The sequence below is a fragment of the Heptranchias perlo genome, chromosome 31 (genome assembly GCF_035084215.1).
Source record: "Heptranchias perlo isolate sHepPer1 chromosome 31, sHepPer1.hap1, whole genome shotgun sequence".
Lineage (NCBI taxonomy): Eukaryota > Metazoa > Chordata > Chondrichthyes > Hexanchiformes > Hexanchidae > Heptranchias > Heptranchias perlo.
The window spans coordinates 518,946-538,439 of record NC_090355.1 but is presented as its reverse complement, the minus strand read 5'-3'; the positions used below and the strand labels follow the sequence as shown (position 1 = coordinate 538,439).

Genomic DNA, 19,494 nt, shown 5'->3' with positions numbered 1-19,494 from the left:
ACGTCACGTCACACCCCGCATCACACGTCACGTCACACCTCACGTCACACCTCCCGTCACAACTCCCATCACACCTCCAGTCACACGTCACGTCACACCTCCCATCACACGTCCCATCCCACCTCCCGTCACACGTCACGTCACACCTCCCATCACACCTCCCGTCACACCTCCCGTCACACGTCACATCACACCTCCCATCCCACCTCCCATCACACGTCCCGTCACACGTCCCGTCACACGTCCCGTCACACGTCCCGTCACACCTCCCATCACACCTACCGTCACACATCACGTCACACCTCCCATCACACCTCCCGTCACACGTCACGTCACACCTCCCATCACACCTCCCGTCACACCTCCCGTCACACGTCACGTCACACCTCCCATCACACCTCCAATCACACCTCCCATCACACGTCCCATCACATGTCCCGTCACACGTCCCGTCACACGTCCCGTCACACCTCCCATCACACGTCACGTCACACCTCCCATCACACCTACCGTCACACGTCACGTCACACCTCCCATCACACCTCCCGTCACACCTCCCAGCACACCTCCCGTCACACGTCACGTCACACCTCCCATCACACGTCCCGTCACACGTCACGTCACACCTCCCATCACACCTCCCGTCACACGTCACGTCACACCCCGCATCACACGTCACGTCACACCTCACGTCACACCTCCCGTCACAACTCCCATCACACCTCCAGTCACACGTCACGTCACACCTCCCATCACACGTCCCATCACACGTCACGTCACACGTCACGTCACATCTCCCATCACACCTTCCATCACATCTCCCATCACACCTCCCGTCACACCTCCCATCACACCTCCCGTCACACCTCCCATCACACCTCCCATCACACCTCCCGTCACACCTCCCATCACACCTCCCGTCACACGTCCCGTCACACGTCACGTCACACCTCCCGTCACACGTCCCGTCACACCTCCCATCACACCTCCCATCACACCTCCCATCACACCTCCCATCACACCTCCCATCACACCTCCCATCACACCTCCCGTCACACCTCCCATCACACCTCCCGTCACACGTCCCGTCACACGTCACGTCACACCTCCCGTCACACGTCACATCACACCTCCCATCACACGTCCCGTCACACGTCACGTCACACCTCCCATCACACCTCCCGTCACACGTCACGTCACACGTCACATCACACCTCCCATCACACCTCCCGTCACACGTCACGTCACACCTCCCATCACACGTCCCGTCACACATCACGTCACACCTCCCATCACACCTCCCATCACACGTCACGTCACACCTCCCATCACACCTCCCGTCACACGTCCCGTCACACCTCCAGTCACAACTCCCATCACACCACCCTTCACACCTCCCATCACACCTCCCGTCACACCTCCCGTCACACGTCACGTCACACCTACCGTCACATGTCATGTCACACCTCCCGTCACACCTCCCGTCACACCTCCAGTCACAACTCCCATCACACCACCCTTCACACCTCCCATCACACCTCCCGTCACACCTCCCGTCACACGTCACGTCACACCTCCCATCACACCTCCCGTCACATGTCACGTCACACCTCCCATCACACCTCCCGTCACACCTCCCGTCACACCTCCCATCACACCTACCGTCACACGTCACGTCACACGTCCCATCACACCTCCCGTCACACGTCACGTCACACCTCCCATCACACCTCCCATCACACCTCCCGTCACACCTCCCATCACACCTCCCGTCACACCTCCCATCACACCTACCGTCACATGTCACGTCACACGTCCCATCACACCTCCCGTCACACGTCACGTCACACCTCCCATCACACCTCCCATCACACCTCCTGTCACACCTCCCGTCACACGTCACGTCACACCTCCCATCACACGTCCCATCACACCTCCCATCACAACTCCCATCACACGTCCCGTCACACGTCACGTCACACGTCCCGTCACACCTCCCGTGACACATCACGTCACACCTCCCATCACACCTCCCATCACAGCTCCCGTCACACCTCCCGTCACACCTCCCATCACACCTCCCGTCACACGTCCCATCACACCTCCCGTCACACGACGGATCGAATCAAAGCATCGAACCGACGGATAGAATCAATAATATACACAACTCATCACACATCACCCATCGTGTAATGTACACAACTCATCACACATCACCCATCGTGAAATGTACACAACTCATCGCACATCACCCATCGTGTAATATACACAACTCATCACACATCACCCATCGTGTAATGTACACAACTCATCACACATCACCCATCGTGAAATGTACACAACTCATCACACATCACTCATCGTGTAATGTACACAACTCATCGCACATCACCCATCGTGTAATGTACACAACTCATCGCACATCACCCATCGTGTAATATACACAACTCATCACACATCACCCATCGTGAAATGTACACAACTCATCACACATCACCCATCGTGTAATGTACACAACTCATCGCACATCACCCATCGTGTAATATACACAACTCATCGCACATCACCCATCGTGTAATATACACAACTCATCACACATCACCCATCGTGAAATGTACACAACTCATCACACATCACCCATCGTGTAATGTACACAACTCATCACACATCACCCATCGTGTAATATACACAACTCATCGCACATCACCCATCGTGTAATATACACAACTCATCACACATCACCCATCGTGAAATGTACACAACTCATCACACATCACCCATCGTGAAATGTACACAACTCATCACACATCACCCATCGTGTAATGTACACAACTCATCACACATCACCCATCGTGTAATATGCACAACTCATCACACATCACCCATCGTGTAATGTACACAACTCATCACATATCACCCATCGTGTAATGTACACAACTCATCACACATCACCCATCGTGTAATATGCACAACTCATCACACATCACCCATCGTGTAATGTACACAACTCATCACACATCACCCATCGTGTAATGTACACAACTCATCACACATCACCCATCGTGTAATATACACAACTCATCGCACATCACCCATCGTGTAATATACACAACTCATCACACATCACCCATCGTGTAATATACACAACTCATCACACATCACCCATCGTGAAATGTACACAACTCATCGCACATCACCCATCGTGTAATATACACAACTCATCGCACATCACCCATCGTGTAATATACACAACTCATCACACATCACCCATCGTGAAATGTACACAACTCATCACACATCACTCATCGTGTAATGTACACAACTCATCGCACATCACCCATCGTGTAATGTACACAACTCATCGCACATCACCCATCGTGTAATATACACAACTCATCACACATCACCCATCGTGAAATGTACACAACTCATCACACATCACCCATCGTGTAATGTACACAACTCATCGCACATCACCCATCGTGTAATATACACAACTCATCGCACATCACCCATCGTGTAATATACACAACTCATCACACATCACCCATCGTGAAATGTACACAACTCATCACACATCACCCATCGTGTAATGTACACAACTCATCGCACATCACCCATCGTGAAATGTACACAACTCATCACACATCACCCATCGTGAAATGTACACAACTCATCACACATCACCCATCGTGTAATGTACACAACTCATCACACATCACCCATCGTGTAATATGCACAACTCATCACACATCACCCATCGTGTAATGTACACACTCATCACACATCACCCATCGTGTAATGTACACAACTCATCACACATCACCCATCGTGTAATATACACAACTCATCACACATCACCCATCGTGTAATGTACACAACTCATCACACATCACCCATCGTGTAATATACACAACTCATCACACATCACCCATCGTGTAATGTACACAACTCATCACACATCACCCATCGTGTAATGTACACAACTCATCACACATCACCCATCGTGTAATATACACAACTCATCACACATCACCCATCGTGAAATGTACACAACTCATCACACATCACCCATCGTGTAATATACACAACTCATCACACATCACCCATCGTGTAATGTACACAACTCATCACACATCACCCATCGTGTAATATACACAACTCATCACACATCACCCATCGTGAAATGTACACAACTCATCACACATCACCCATCGTGTAATATACACAACTCATCACACATCACCCATCGTGTAATGTACACAACTCATCACACATCACCCATCGTGTAATGTACACAACTCATCACACATCACCCATCGTGTAATGTACACAACTCATCACACATCACCCATCGTGTAATATGCACAACTCATCACACATCACCCATCGTGTAATGTACACAACTCATCACACATCACCCATTGTGTAATGTACACAACTCATCACACATCACCCATCGTGTAATGTACACAACTCATCACACATCACCCATCGTGTAATGTACACAACTCATCACACATCACCCATCGTGTAATGTACACAACTCATCACACATCACCCATCGTGTAATGTACACAACTCATCACACATCACCCATCGTGTAATGTACACAACTCATCACACATCACCCATCGTGTAATGTACACAACTCATCACACATCACCCATCGTGAAATGTACACAACTCATCACACATCACCCATCGTGTAATGTACACAACTCATCACACATCACCCATCGTGTAATGTACACAACTCATCACACATCACCCATCGTGTAATGTACACAACTCATCACACATCACCCATCGTGTAATGTACACAACTCATCACACATCACCCATCGTGTAATGTACACAACTCATCACACATCACCCATCGTGTAATGTACACAACTCATCACACATCACCCATCGTGAAATGTACACAACTCATCACACATCACTCATCGTGTAATGTACACAACCCATCACACATCACCCATCGTGTAATGTACACAACTCATCACACATCACCCATCGTGTAATATACACAACTCATCACACATCACCCATCGTGTAATGTACACAACTCATCACACATCACCCATCGTGTAATGTACACAACTCATCACACATCACCCATCGTGTAATGTACACAACTCATCACACATCACCCATCGTGTAATGTACACAACTCATCACACATCACCCATCGTGTAATGTACACAACTCATCACACATCACCCATCGTGTAATGTACACAACTCATCACACATCACCCATCGTGAAATGTACACAACTCATCACACATCACCCATCGTGTAATGTACACAACTCATCACACATCACCCATCGTGTAATGTACACAACTCATCACACATCACCCATCGTGAAATGTACACAACTCATCACACATCACTCATCGTGTAATGTACACAACCCATCACACATCACCCATCGTGTAATGTACACAACTCATCACACATCACCCATCGTGTAATAGACACAACTCATCACACATCACCCATCGTGAAATGTACACAACTCATCACACATCACCCATCGTGTAATGTACACAACTCATCACACATCACCCATCGTGTAATGTACACAACTCATCACACATCACCCATCGTGAAATGTACACAACTCATCACACATCACTCATCGTGTAATGTACACAACCCATCACACATCACCCATCGTGTAATGTACACAACTCATCACACATCACCCATCGTGTAATAGACACAACTCATCACACATCACCCATCGTGTAATGTACACAACTCATCACACGTCACCCATCGTGTCATATGCACAACTCATCACACATCACCCATCGTGTAATAAACACAACTCATCACACATCACGCATCGTGTAATGCACACAATTCTTCACACATCACCCATCGTGTAATGTACACAACTCATCGCACAACACCCATCGTGTAATATACACAATTCATCACACATCACCCATCGTGTAATATACACAACTCATCACACATCACTCATCGTGTAATGTACACAACTGATCACACATCACCCATCGTGTAATATACACAACTCATCACACATCACCCATCGTGTAATGTACACAACTCATCATACATCAATCATACATCACCCATCGTGTAATGTACACAACTGATCACACATCACCCATCGTGTAATATACACAACTCATCACACATCACCCATCGTGTAATATACACAACTCATCAAACATCACCCCTCGTGTAAAATACACAGCTCATCACACATCACCCATCGTGTAATATACACAACTCATCATATATCACCCATCGTGAAATGTACACAACTCATCACACATCACCCATCTTGTAATGTACACAACTCATCACACATCACCCATCGTGTAATGTACACAACTCATCACACATCACCCATCGTGTAATATACACAACTCATCACACATCACCCATCGTGTAATGTACACAACTCATCACACATCACTCATCGTGTAATGTACACAACCCATCACACATCACCCATCGTGTAATATACACAACTCATCGCACATCACCCATCGTGTAATGTACACAACTCATCACACATCACCCATCGTGTAATGTACACAACTCATCGCACATCACCCATCGTGTAATGTACACAACTCATCACACATCACCCATCGTGTAATATACACAACTCATCACACATCACCTATCGTGTAATGTGCACAACTCATCACACATCACCCATCGTGTAATATGCACAACTCATCTTACATCACCCATCTTGTAATGTACACAACTCATCTTACATCACCCATCGTGTAATGTACACAACTCATCACACATCACCCATCGTGTAATAAACACAACTCATCACACATCACCATCGTGAAATGTACACAACTCATCACACGTCACCCATCGTGTAATGTGCACAACTCATCACACATCACCCATCGTGTAATAAACACAACTCATCACACATCACCCATCGTGTAATATACACAACTCATCACACATCACCCATCGTGTAATAAACACAACTCATCACACATCACCATCGTGAAATGTACACAACTCATCACACGTCACCCATCGTGTAATGTACACAACTCATCACACATCACCCATCGTGTAATAAACACAACTCATCACACATCACCATCGTGTAATAAACACAACTCATCACACATCACCCATCGTGTAATGTACACAACTCATCACACATCACCCATTGTGTAATGTACACAACTCATCGCACATCACCCATCGTGTAATGTACACAACTCATCACACGTCACCCATCGTGTAATGTGCACAATTCATCACACATCACCTATCGTGCAATAGACACAACTCATCACACATCACCCATCGTGTAATATACACAGCTGATCACACATCACCCATCGTGTAATATACGCAACTCATCACACATCACCCATCGTGTAATATACACAACTCATCAAACATCACCCCTCGTGTAAAATACACAACTCATCACACATCACCCATCGTGTAATATGCACAACTCATCGCACATCACCCCTCGTGTGAAATACACAACTCATCACACATCACCCATCGTGTAATGTGCACAATTCATCACACATCACCCATCGTGTAATGTACACAACTCATCACACATCACCCATCGTGTAATATACACAACTCATCAAACATCACCCATCGTGTAATATACACAACTCATCAAACATCACCCCTCGTGTGAAATACACAACTCATCACACATCACCCATCGTGTAATATACACAACTCATCAAACATCAACCCTCGTGTAATATACACAACTCATCAAACATCACCCCTCGTGTAAAATACACAACTCATCAAACATCACCCCTCGTGTAATATACACAACTCATCAAACATCACCCCTCGTGTAAAATACACAACTCATCAAACATCACCCCTCGTGTAAAATACACAACTCATCACACATCACCCCTCGTGTAATAAACACAACTCATCACACATCACCCCTCGTGTAATATACACAACTCATCACACATCACCCCTCGTGTAATGTACACAACTCATCCCATGACTGTTTGTGTGTATTGTGAATGTGATTCAGATTATTTGTTCTGATGGACAGTTCGCACGGATTGGGTTGAATGTCTTGTTTCTGTGTTGTTATTTCTCGTTATTCTGGTGGTGTTCCTGTGCCCCTCTCCCAAGTGCGGATGTATCCCAGCCTTCAGCAGCCTGACAGCAGTGAAGATCGACCCTTCCAAAGCTCAAAGTAAATTACAAGATTTCCTGCAACAAGCACGCGGTCTTCCAGCTCCAATCAGTCTCCCATTGTTCCCTCTCGCTGGAATCTATCCAGGAACTCGCTGGCAACATTCCCAGTCTCGTCCTCCAATACGCAGCACAACAACACACAATCTCAGCTGTGTACTTCAACGGAAACAAGTAGAGCACTCCCAGCCTAGGAATCCAGCAGAGACCAGCACAGCAATACACTCCCAGCCTTGGAATCCAGCAGAGACCAGCACAGCAATACACTCCCAGCCTTGGAATCCAGCAGAGACCAGCACAGCAATACACTCCCAGCCTAGGAATCCAGCAGAGACCAGCACAGCAATACACTCCCAGCCTAGGAATCCAGCAGAGACCAGCACAGCAATACACTCCCAGCCTTGGAATCCAGCAGAGACCAGCACAGCAATACACTCCCAGCCTAGGAATCCAGCAGAGACCAGCGCACAATACATTCCCAGCCCAGGAATCCAGCAGAGACCAGCACAGCTAGGCACTCCTTGCCTAGGAATCCAGCAGAGATCAGCAAAGCAATACATTCCCAGCCTAGGAGTCCAGCAGAGACCAACACAGCAATACACTCCCAGCCTAGGAATCCAGCAGACACCAGCATAGCAATACACTCCCAGCCTAGCAATCCAACAGAGACCAGCACAGCAATAAACCCCCCAGCCTTGGACCCTAGCAGAGACAAGCACAGCAATAAACCCCCAACCTAGGAATCCAGCAGAGACCAGCACAGCAATACATTCCCACCATGGATTCCAGCAGAGACCAGCACAACAACACAGTCCCAACCATGGATTCCAGCAGAGACCAGCACAGCAACATAGTCCCAACCATGGATTCCAGCAGAGACCAGCACAGCAACATAGTCCCAACCATGGATTCCAGCAGAGACCAGCACAGCAACGTATTCCCAACCATGGATTCCAGCAGAGACCAGCACAGCAACACAGTAACTCCTGGAATCCACCGGGGACAATGGGCCTTCAGGACACTGACTGATCAAGAAAGTGAAGGGACTGAACAGGAGCATTATGAGGGACCTGGTCCAGAGGCAGATACTAGAGGTGGTACTGGGACTCGAGCTGGAATGGGAGCTGGGATTTCAGCTGGGATTGGAGTTGGGATTGGAGCTGGGACTGGAACTGGGAATTGTGCTGGGATTGGTGTTGGGATTGAATCATAGAATCATAGAAAATTTATGGCACAGAAGGAGGCCATTCAGCCCATCATGTCCCGCTGACCAAAAATGAGCCACCTCGCCTAATCCCACTTTCCAGCTCTTGGTCCGTAGCCCTGTAGGTTACGTCAGTTCAAGTGCACATCCAGGTATTTTTTAAATGAGTTGAGGGTCTCTGCCTCTCCCACCCTTTCAGGCAGTGAGTTCCAGACCCCCACCACCCTCTGGGTGAAAAACTTTCTCCTCAGCCCCCCTCTAATCCTTCCACCAATCACTTTAAATCTATGCCCCCTGGTTATTGACCTCTCTGTTAAAGGAAATAAGTCCTTCCTATCCACTCTATCTAGGCCCCTCATAATTTTATACACCTCAATTAAATCACTCCTCAGCCTCCTCTGTTCCAAAGAGAGCAACCCCACCCTATCCAATCTTTCCTCATAGCTAAAATTCTCCAGACCTGGCAACATCCTCGTAAGTCTCCTTTGCATCCTCTCCAGTGCAATCACATCTTTCCTGTAATGTGGTGACCAGAACTGTACACAGTACTCAAGCTGTGGCCTAACTAGTGTTTTATATGGTTCCAGCATTACCTCCCTGCTCTTATATTCTATGCCTCGGCTAATAAAGGAAAGTATCCCGTATGCCTTTTTAACCACCTTATCTACCTGTCCTTTTACCTTCAGGGATCTGTGGACATGCACTCCAAGGTCCCTCACTTCCTCTACACCTCTCAGTATCCTCCCATTTATTGTGTATTCCCTTGCCTTGTTTGCCCTCCCCAAATGCATTACCTCACACTTCTCCAGATTGAATTCCATTTGCCACTTTTCTGCCCATCTGACCAGTCCACTGATATCTTCCTGCAGTCTACAGCTTTCCTCCTCACTATCAACCACACGGCCAATTTTTGTATCATCTGCAAACTTCTTAATCATGTTCCCTACATTTAAGTCACAATCATTAATATATACCACAAAAAGCAAGGGACCCAGTACTGAGCCTTGCAGAACCCCACTGGAAACAGCCTTCCAGTCACAAAAACACCCGTCGACCATTACCCTTTGCTTCCTGCCACTGAGCCAATTTTGGATCCAATTTGCCACTTTCCCTTGCATCCCATGGACCTTTACTTTCCTGACCAGTCTGCCATGTGGGACCTTGTGAAAAGCCTTGCTAAAATCCATGTAGACTACATCAAACGCGTTACCCTCATCGAGCCTTCTTGTTACCGCCTCTAAAAATTGGTGCTGGGACTGGAGCTGGGAATGTTGGTGAGATTGGAACTGGGATTGGAGCTGGGATTTTAGCTGGGATGGGAGCTGAGATTGGGGCTGGGATTGGGGCTGGGATTGGGACTGGGATTGGGGCTGGGATTGGGGCTGGGATTGGAGCTGGGATTGGGACTGGGATTGGAGCTGGGATTGGGGCTGGGATTGGGGCTGGGATTGGAGCTGGGATTGGGGCTGGGATTGGAGCTGGGATGGGAGCTGGGATTGGGGCTGGGATGGGAGCTGGGATTGGGGCTGAGATTGGGGCAGGGATTGGGGCTGGGATTGGAGCTACTATTGGGGCTGGGATTGGAGCTGGAATTAGGGCTTGGGATTGGTGTGGAATTGGAGCTGGGATTGAAGTTGGGATTGGAGCTGGGATTTGGGCTGGGATTGGAGCTGGGACTGGGGCTGAGATTGGGGCAGGGATTGGGGCTTGGGATTGGTGTGGGATTGGAGCTGGGATTGGAGCTACTATTGGGGCTGGGATTGGAGCTGGGATTGGGGCTTGGGATTGGTGTAGGATTGGGGTGGGATTGGAGCTGGGATTGGGGATGGAATTGGAGCTGGGATTGGGGCTGGGATTGGGGCTGGGATTGGTGCTGGGATTGGAGCTGAGATTGGGGCTGGGATATGGGCTGGCATTGGGGCTGGGATTGGAGCTAGGATTGGAGCTGAGATTGGGGCTGGGATTGGAGCTGGGATTGGAGCTGAGATTGGGGCTGGGATTGGGGCTGGGAGTGGGGCTGGGACTGGAGCTGAGATTGGTGCTGAGATTGGGGCTGTGATTGGAGTTGGGATTGGTGCTGGGATTGGTGCTGGGATTGGAGCTGAGATTGGAGCTGGGATTGGGGCTGGGATTGGGGCTGTGATTGGAGCTGGGATTGGAGCTGGGATTGGGGCTTGGACTGGAGCTGGGATTGGGGCTGGGATTGGGGCTGGGATTGGGGCTGGGATTGGAGCTGGGATTGGGGCTGGGATTGGGGCTGGGATTGAAGCTGGGTTTGGGGCTGGGATTGGTGTAGGATTGTAGCTGGGATTGTAGCTGGGATTGGAGCTGAGATTGGAGCTGGGATTGGGGCTGGGATTGGGGCTGGGATTGGAGCTGGGATTGGGGCTGGAATTGGGGCTGGGATTGGTTTGGGATTGGAGCTGGGATTGGAGCTGGGATTGGAGCTGGGATTGGGGCTGGGATTGGAGCTGAGTTTGTAGCTGGGATTGAGGCTGGGATTGTGGCTGGGATTGGGGCTGGGATTGGAGCTGGGATTGGGGCTGGGATTGGAGCTGGGATTGGTGTGGGATTGGTGCTGGGATTGGAGCTGGGATTGGAGCTGGGATTGGAGCTGAGATTGGGGCTGGGATTGGGGCTGGGATTGGAGCTGGGATTGGAGCTGGGATTGGAGCTGGGATTGGGGCAGGGATTGGAGATGAGATTGGGGCTGGAATTGGGGCTGGGAGTGGGGCTGGGATTGGAGCTGGGATTGTGGCTGGGATTGGGGCTGGGATTGGGGCTGGGATTGGGGCTGGGATTGGAGCTGGGATTGGAGCTGGGATTGGAGCTGGGATTGGGGCAGGGATTGGAGATGAGATTGGGGCTGGAATTGGGGCTGGGAGTGGGGCTGGGATTGGAGCTGAGATTGTGGCTGGGATTGGAGCTGGGATTGGGGCTGGGATTGGGGCTGGGATTGGAGCTGGGATTGGGGCTGGAATTGGAGCTGAGATTGGAGCTGGGATTGGTGTGGAATTGGAGCTGGGATTGAAGTTGGGATTGGAGCTGGGATTTGGGCTGGGATTGGAGTTGGGATTGGAGCTGGGTTTGGTGCTGGGATTGGTGCTGGGATTGGAGCTGAGATTGAAGCTGGGATTGGGGCTGGGATTGGGGCTGTGATTGGAGCTGGGTTTGGAGCTGGGATTGGGGCTTGGACTGGAGCTGGGATTGGGGCTGGGATTGGAGCTGGGATTGGGGCTTGGATTGGAGCTGGGATTGGGGCTGGGATTGGGGCTGGGATTGGGGCTTGGACTGGAGCTGGGATTGGAGCTGGGATTGGGGCTTGGATTGGAGCTGGGATTGGAGCTGGGATTGGGGCTTGGATTGGAGCTGGGATTGGGGCTGGGATTGGGGCTGGGATTGGGGCTTGGACTGGAGCTGGGATTGGAGCTGCGATTGGAGCTGGGATTGGGGCTTGGACTGGAGCTGGGATTGGGGCTTGGATTGGAGCTGGGATTGGAGCTGGGATTGGGGCTTGGATTGGAGCTGGGATTGGGGCTGGGATTGGGGCTGGGATTGGGGCTGGGATTGGAGCTGGGATTGGGGCTGGGATTGGGGCTGGGATTGAAGCTGGGTTTGGGGCTGGGATTGGTGTAGGATTGGAGCTGGGATTGGAGCTGGGATTGGAGCTGAGATTGGAGCTGGGATTGGGGCTGGGATTGGGGCTGGGATTGGAGCTGGGATTGGGGCTGGAATTGGGGCTGGGATTGGTTTGGGATTGGAGCTGGGATTGGAGCTGGGATTGGAGCTGGGATTGGGGCTGGGATTGGAGCTGAGATTGGAGCTTGGATTGAGGCTGGGATTGGAGCTGGGATTGGGGCTTGGGATTGGAGCTGGGATTGGAGCTGGGATTGGGGCTGAGATTGGGGCAGGGATTGGGGCTGGGATTGGAGCTACTATTGGGGCTGGGATTGGAGCTGGAAATAGGGCTTGGGATTGGTGTGGAATTGGAGCTGGGATTGAAGTTGGGATTGGAGCTGGGATTTGGGCTGGGATTGGAGCTGGGACTGGGGCTGAGATTGGGGCAGGGATTGGGGCTTGGACTGGAGCTGGGATTGGGGCTTGGATTGGAGCTGGGATTGGAGCTGGGATTGGGGCTTGGCTTGGAGCTGGGATTGGGGCTGGGATTGGGGCTGGGATTGGGGCTGGGATTGGAGCTGGGATTGGGGCTGGGATTGAAGCTGGGTTTGGGGCTGGGATTGGTGTAGGATTGTAGCTGGGATTGGAGCTGGGATTGGAGCTGAGATTGGAGCTGGGATTGGGGCTGGGATTGGGGCTGGGATTGGAGCTGGGATTGGGGCTGGAATTGGGGCTGGGATTGGTTTGGGATTGGAGCTGGGATTGGAGCTGGGATTGGAGCTGGGATTGGGGCTGGGATTGGAGCTGAGTTTGTAGCTGGGATTGAGGCTGGGATTGTGGCTGGGATTGGGGCTTGGGATTGGAGCTGGGATTGGAGCTGGGATTGGAGCTGGGATTGTATCTGGGATTGGGGCTGGGATTGGAGCTGGGATTGGGGCTGGGATTGGAGCTGGGATTGGTGTGGGATTGGTGCTGGGATTGGAGCTGGGATTGGAGCTGGGATTGGAGCTGAGATTGGGGCTGGGATTGGGGCTGGGATTGGAGCTGGGATTGGAGCTGGGATTGGAGCTGGGATTGGAGCTGGGATTGGGGCTGGGATTGGAGCTGAGATTGGGGCTGGAATTGGGGCTGGGAGTGGGGCTGGGATTGGAGCTGGGATTGGGGCTGGGATTGGAGCTGAGATTGGGGCTGGGATTGGGGCTGGGATTGGTGTGGAATTGGAGCTGGGATTGAAGTTGGGATTGGAGCTGGGATTTGGGCTGGGATTGGAGTTGGGATTGGAGCTGGGTTTGGGGCTCGGATTGGTGTAGGATTGGAGCTGGGATTGGAGCTGGGATTGGAGCTGAGATTGGAGCTGGGATTGGGGCTGGGATTGGGGCTGGGATTGGTGTGGAATTGGAGCTGGGATTGAAGTTGGGATTGGAGCTGGGATTTGGGCTGGGATTGGAGTTGGGATTGGAGCTGGGATTGGGGCTTGGATTGGGGCTGGGATTGGAGCTGGGATTGGTGCTGGGATTGGTGCTGGGATTGGAGCTGAGATTGGAGCTGGGATTGGGGCTGGGATTGGGGCTGTGATTGGAGCTGGGATTGGAGCTGGGATTGGGGCTTGGACTGGAGCTGGGATTGGAGCTGCGATTGGAGCTGGGATTGGGGCTTGGACTGGAGCTGGGATTGGGGCTTGGATTGGAGCTGGGATTGGAGCTGGGATTGGGGCTTGGATTGGAGCTGGGATTGGGGCTGGGATTGGGGCTGGGATTGGGGCTGGGATTGGAGCTGGGATTGGGGCTGGGATTGGGGCTGGGATTGGAGCTGGGATTGGAGCTGGGATTGGAGCTGAGATTGGAGCTGGGATTGGGGCTGGGATTGGGGCTGGGATTGGAGCTGGGATTGGGGCTGGAATTGGGGCTGGGATTGGTTTGGGATTGGAGCTGGGATTGGAGCTGGGATTGGAGCTGGGATTGGGGCTGGGATTGGAGCTGAGATTGGAGCTTGGATTGAGGCTGGGATTGGGGCTGGGATTGGGGCTTGGGATTGGAGCTGGGATTGGAGCTGGGATTGGGGCTGAGATTGGGGCAGGGATTGGGGCTGGGATTGGAGCTACTGTTGGGGCTGGGATTGGAGCTGGGATTGGGGCTTGGGATTGGTGTGGGATTGGAGCTGGGATTGAAGTTGGGATTGGAGCTGGGATTTGGGCTGGGATTGGAGCTGGGACTGGGGCTGAGATTGGGGCAGGGATTGGGGCTTGGGATTGGTGTGGGATTGGAGCTGGGATTGGAGCTACTATTGGGGCTGGGATTGGAGCTGGGATTGGGGCTTGGGATTGGTGTGGGATTGGGGTGGGATTGGAGCTGGGATTGGGGATGGAATTGGAGCTGGGATTGGGGCTGGGATTGGGGCTGGGATTGGTGCTGGGATTGGAGCTGAGATTGGGGCTGGGATATGGGCTGGCATTGGGGCTGGGATTGGAGCTAGGATTGGAGCTGAGATTGGGGCTGGGATTGGGGCTGGGAGTGGGGCTGGGATTTGAGCTGGGACTGGAGCTGAGATTGGTGCTGAGATTGGGGCTGTGATTGGAGTTGGGATTGCTGCTGGGATTGGTGCTGGGATTGGAGCTGAGATTGGGGCTGGGATTGGGGCTGGGATTGGAGCTGGGATTGGAGCTGGGATTGGGGCTTGGATTGGGGCTGGGATTGGAGCTGGGATTGGGGCTGGGATTGGGGCTGTGATTGGAGCTGGGATTGGAGCTGGGATTGGGGCTTGGACTGGAGCTGGGATTGGAGCTGGGATTGGGGCTTGGACTGGAGCTGGGATTGGGGCTTGGATTGGAGCTGGGATTGGAGCTGGGATTGGGGCTTGGATTGGAGCTGGGATTGGGGCTGGGATTGGGGCTGGGATTGGGGCTGGGATTGGAGCTGGGATTGGGGCTGGGATTGGGGCTGGGATTGAAGCTGGGACTGGGGCTGAGATTGGGGCAGGGATTGGGGCTTGGACTGGAGCTGGGATTGGGGCTTGGATTGGAGCTGGGATTGGAGCTGGGATTGGGGCTGGGATTGGGGCTGGGATTGGGGCTGGGATTGGAGCTGGGATTGGGGCTGGGATTGGGGCTGGGATTGAAGCTGGGTTTGGGGCTGGGATTGGTGTAGGATTGTAGCTGGGATTGGAGCTGGGATTGGAGCTGAGATTGGAGCTGGGATTGGGGCTGGGATTGGGGCTGGGATTGGAGCTGGGATTGGGGCTGGAATTGGGGCTGGGATTGGTTTGGGATTGGAGCTGGGATTGGAGCTGGGATTGGAGCTGGGATTGGGGCTGGGTTTGGAGCTGAGTTTGTAGCTGGGATTGAGGCTGGGATTGTGGCTGCGATTGGGGCTTGGGATTGGAGCTGGGATTGGAGCTGGGATTGGAGCTGGGATTGTGGCTGGGATTGGGGCTGGGATTGGAGCTGGGATTGGGGCTGGGATTGGAGCTGGGATTGGTGTGGGATTGGTGCTGGGATTGGAGCTGGGATTGGAGCTGGGATTGGAGCTGAGATTGGGGCTGGGATTGGGGCTGGGATTGGAGCTGGGATTGGAGCTGGGATTGGAGCTGGGATTGGGGCTGGGATTGGAGCTGAGATTGGGGCTGGAATTGGGGCTGGGATTGGAGCTGGGATTGGAGCTGGGAGTGGTGCTGGGATTGAAGCTGGGTTTGGGGCTCGGATTGGTGTAGGATTGGAGCTGGGATTGGAGCTGGGATTGGAGCTGAGATTGGAGCTGGGATTGGGGCTGGGATTGGGGCTGGGATTGGTGTGGAATTGGAGCTGGGATTGAAGTTGGGATTGGAGCTGGGATTTGGGCTGGGATTGGAGTTGGGATTGGAGCTGGGATTGGGGCTTGGATTGGGGCTGGGATTGGAGCTGGGATTGGTGCTGGGATTGGTGCTGGGATTGGAGCTGAGATTGGAGCTGGGATTGGGGCTGGGATTGGGGCTGTGATTGGAGCTGTGATTGGAGCTGGGATTGGGGCTTGGACTGGAGCTGGGATTGGAGCTGCGATTGGAGCTGGGATTGGGGCTTGGACTGGAGCTGGGATTGGGGCTTGGATTGGAGCTGGGATTGGAGCTGGGATTGGGGCTTGGATTGGAGCTGGGATTGGGGCTGGGATTGGGGCTGGGATTGGGGCTGGGATTGGAGCTGGGATTGGGGCTGGGATTGGGGCTGGGATTGAAGCTGGGTTTGGGGCTGGGATTGGTGTAGGATTGGAGCTGGGATTGGAGCTGGGATTGGAGCTGAGATTGGAGCTGGGATTGGGGCTGGGATTGGGGCTGGGATTGGAGCTGGGATTGGGGCTGGAATTGGGGCTGGGATTGGTTTGGGATTGGAGCTGGGATTGGAGCTGGGATTCGAGCTGGGATTGGGGCTGGGATTGGAGCTGAGATTGGAGCTTGGATTGAGGCTGGGATTGGGGCTGGGATTGGGGCTTGGGATTGGAGCTGGGATTGGAGCTGGGATTGGGGCTGAGATTGGAGCTAGGATTGGAGCTGAGATTGGGGCTGGGATTGAGGCTGGGATTGGGGCTGGGATTGGGGCTTGGGATTGGAGCTGGGATTGGAGCTGGGATTGGGGCTGAGATTGGGGCAGGGATTGGGGCTGGGATTGGAGCTACTATTGGGGCTGGGATTGGAGCTGGAATTAGGGCTTGGGATTGGTGTGGAATTGGAGCTGGGATTGAAGTTGGGATTGGAGCTGGGATTTGGGCTGGGATTGGATCTGGGACTGGGGCTGAGATTGGGGCAGGGATTGGGGCTTGGGATTGGTGTGGGATTGGAGCTGGGATTGGAGCTACTATTGGGGCTGGGATTGGAGCTGGGATTGGGGCTTGGGATTGGTGTGGGATTGGGGTGGGATTGGAGCTGGGATTGGGGATGGAATTGGAGCTGGGATTGGGGCTGGGATTGGGGCTGGGATTGGGGCTGTGATTGGAGTTGGGATTGGTGCTGGGATTGGTGCTGGGATTGGAGCTGAGATTGGGGCTGGGATTGGGGCTGGGATTGGAGCTGAGATTGGGGCTGGGATTGGGGCTGGGATTGGAGCTGGGATTGGAGCTGAGATTGGTGCTGAGATTGGGGCTGTGATTGGAGTTGGGATTGGTGCTGGGATTGGTGCTGGGATTGGAGCTGAGATTGGGGCTGGGATTGGGGCTGGGATTGGAGCTGAGATTGGGGCTGGGATTGGGGCTGGGATTGGAGCTGGGATTGGAGCTGGGATTGGGGCTGGGATTGGAGCTGAGATTGGGGCTGGGATTGGAGCTGGGATTGGGGCTGGGATTGGAGCTGGGATTGGAGCTGGGATTGGGGCTGGGATTGGAGCTGAGATTGGGGCTGGGATTGGAGCTGGGATTGGGGCTGGGATTGGAGCTGGGATTGGAGCTGGGATTGGGGCTGGGATTGGGGCTTGGATTGGAGCTGGGATTGGAGCTGCGATTGGAGCTGGGATTGGGGCTTGGACTGGAGCTGGGATTGGGGCTGGGATTGGGGCTGGGATTGGGGCTGGGATTGGAGCTGGGATTGGGGCTGGGATTGGGGCTGGGATTGAAGCTGGGTTTGGGGCTGGGATTGGTGTAGGATTGGAGCTGGGATTGGAGCTGGGATTGGAGCTGAGATTGGAGCTGGGATTGGGGCTGGGATTGGGGCTGGGATTGGAGCTAGGATTGGGGCTGGAATTGGGGCTGGGATTGGTTTGGGATTGGAGCTGGGATTGGAGCTGGGATTGGAGCTGGGATTGGGGCTGGGATTGGAGCTGAGTTTGTAGCTGGGATTGAGGCTGGGATTGTGGCTGGGATTGGGGCTTGGGATTGGAGCTGGGATTGGAGCTGGGATTGGAGCTGGGATTGGAGCTGGGATTGGAGCTGGGATTGGGGCTTGGGATTGGAGCTGGGATTGGAGCTGGGATTGGAGCTGGGATTGGGGCTTGGGATTGGAGCTGGGATTGGAGCTGGGATTGGAGCTGGGATTGTGGCTGGGATTGGGGCTGGGATTGGAGCTGGGATTGGTGCTGGGATTGGAGCTGAGATTGGGGCTGGGATATGGGCTGGCATTGGGGCTGGGATTGGAGCTAGGATTGGAGCTGAGATTGGGGCTGTGATTGGAGTTGGGATTGGTGCTGGGATTGGTGCTGGGATTGGTGCTGGGATTGGTGCTGAGATTGGGGCTGTGATTGGAGTTGGGATTGGTGCTGAGATTGGGGCTGTGATTGGAGTTGGGATTGGTGCTGGGATTGGTGCTGGGATTGGTGCTGGGATTGGAGCTGAGATTGGGGCTGGGATTGGGGCTGGGATTGGAGCTGGGATTGGAGCTGGGATTGGAGCTGGGATTGGGGCTGGGATTGGGGCTGGGATTGGAGCTGGGATTGGAGCTGGGATTGGAGCTGGGATTGGAGCTGGGATTGGGGCTTGGATTGGGGCTGGGATT

At 52.7% G+C, this 19,494-nt stretch overlaps 1 protein-coding gene across 1 annotated transcript; it reads right to left on the bottom strand.

Annotated features, from left to right (window-relative positions):
• Window positions 1–17,553: 17,553 nt before the first annotated feature.
• LOC137300319 (protein TsetseEP-like) lies at window positions 17,554–18,483 on the bottom strand (the record flags this gene model as incomplete). The annotated part of the gene is made up of 2 exons (XM_067969405.1): window positions 17,554–17,910; window positions 18,250–18,483. Coding segments are annotated over 2 exons (591 nt in total), but the record flags the coding sequence as incomplete, so codon positions are not given.
• Between the last annotated feature and the right edge of the window lie 1,011 nt (window positions 18,484–19,494).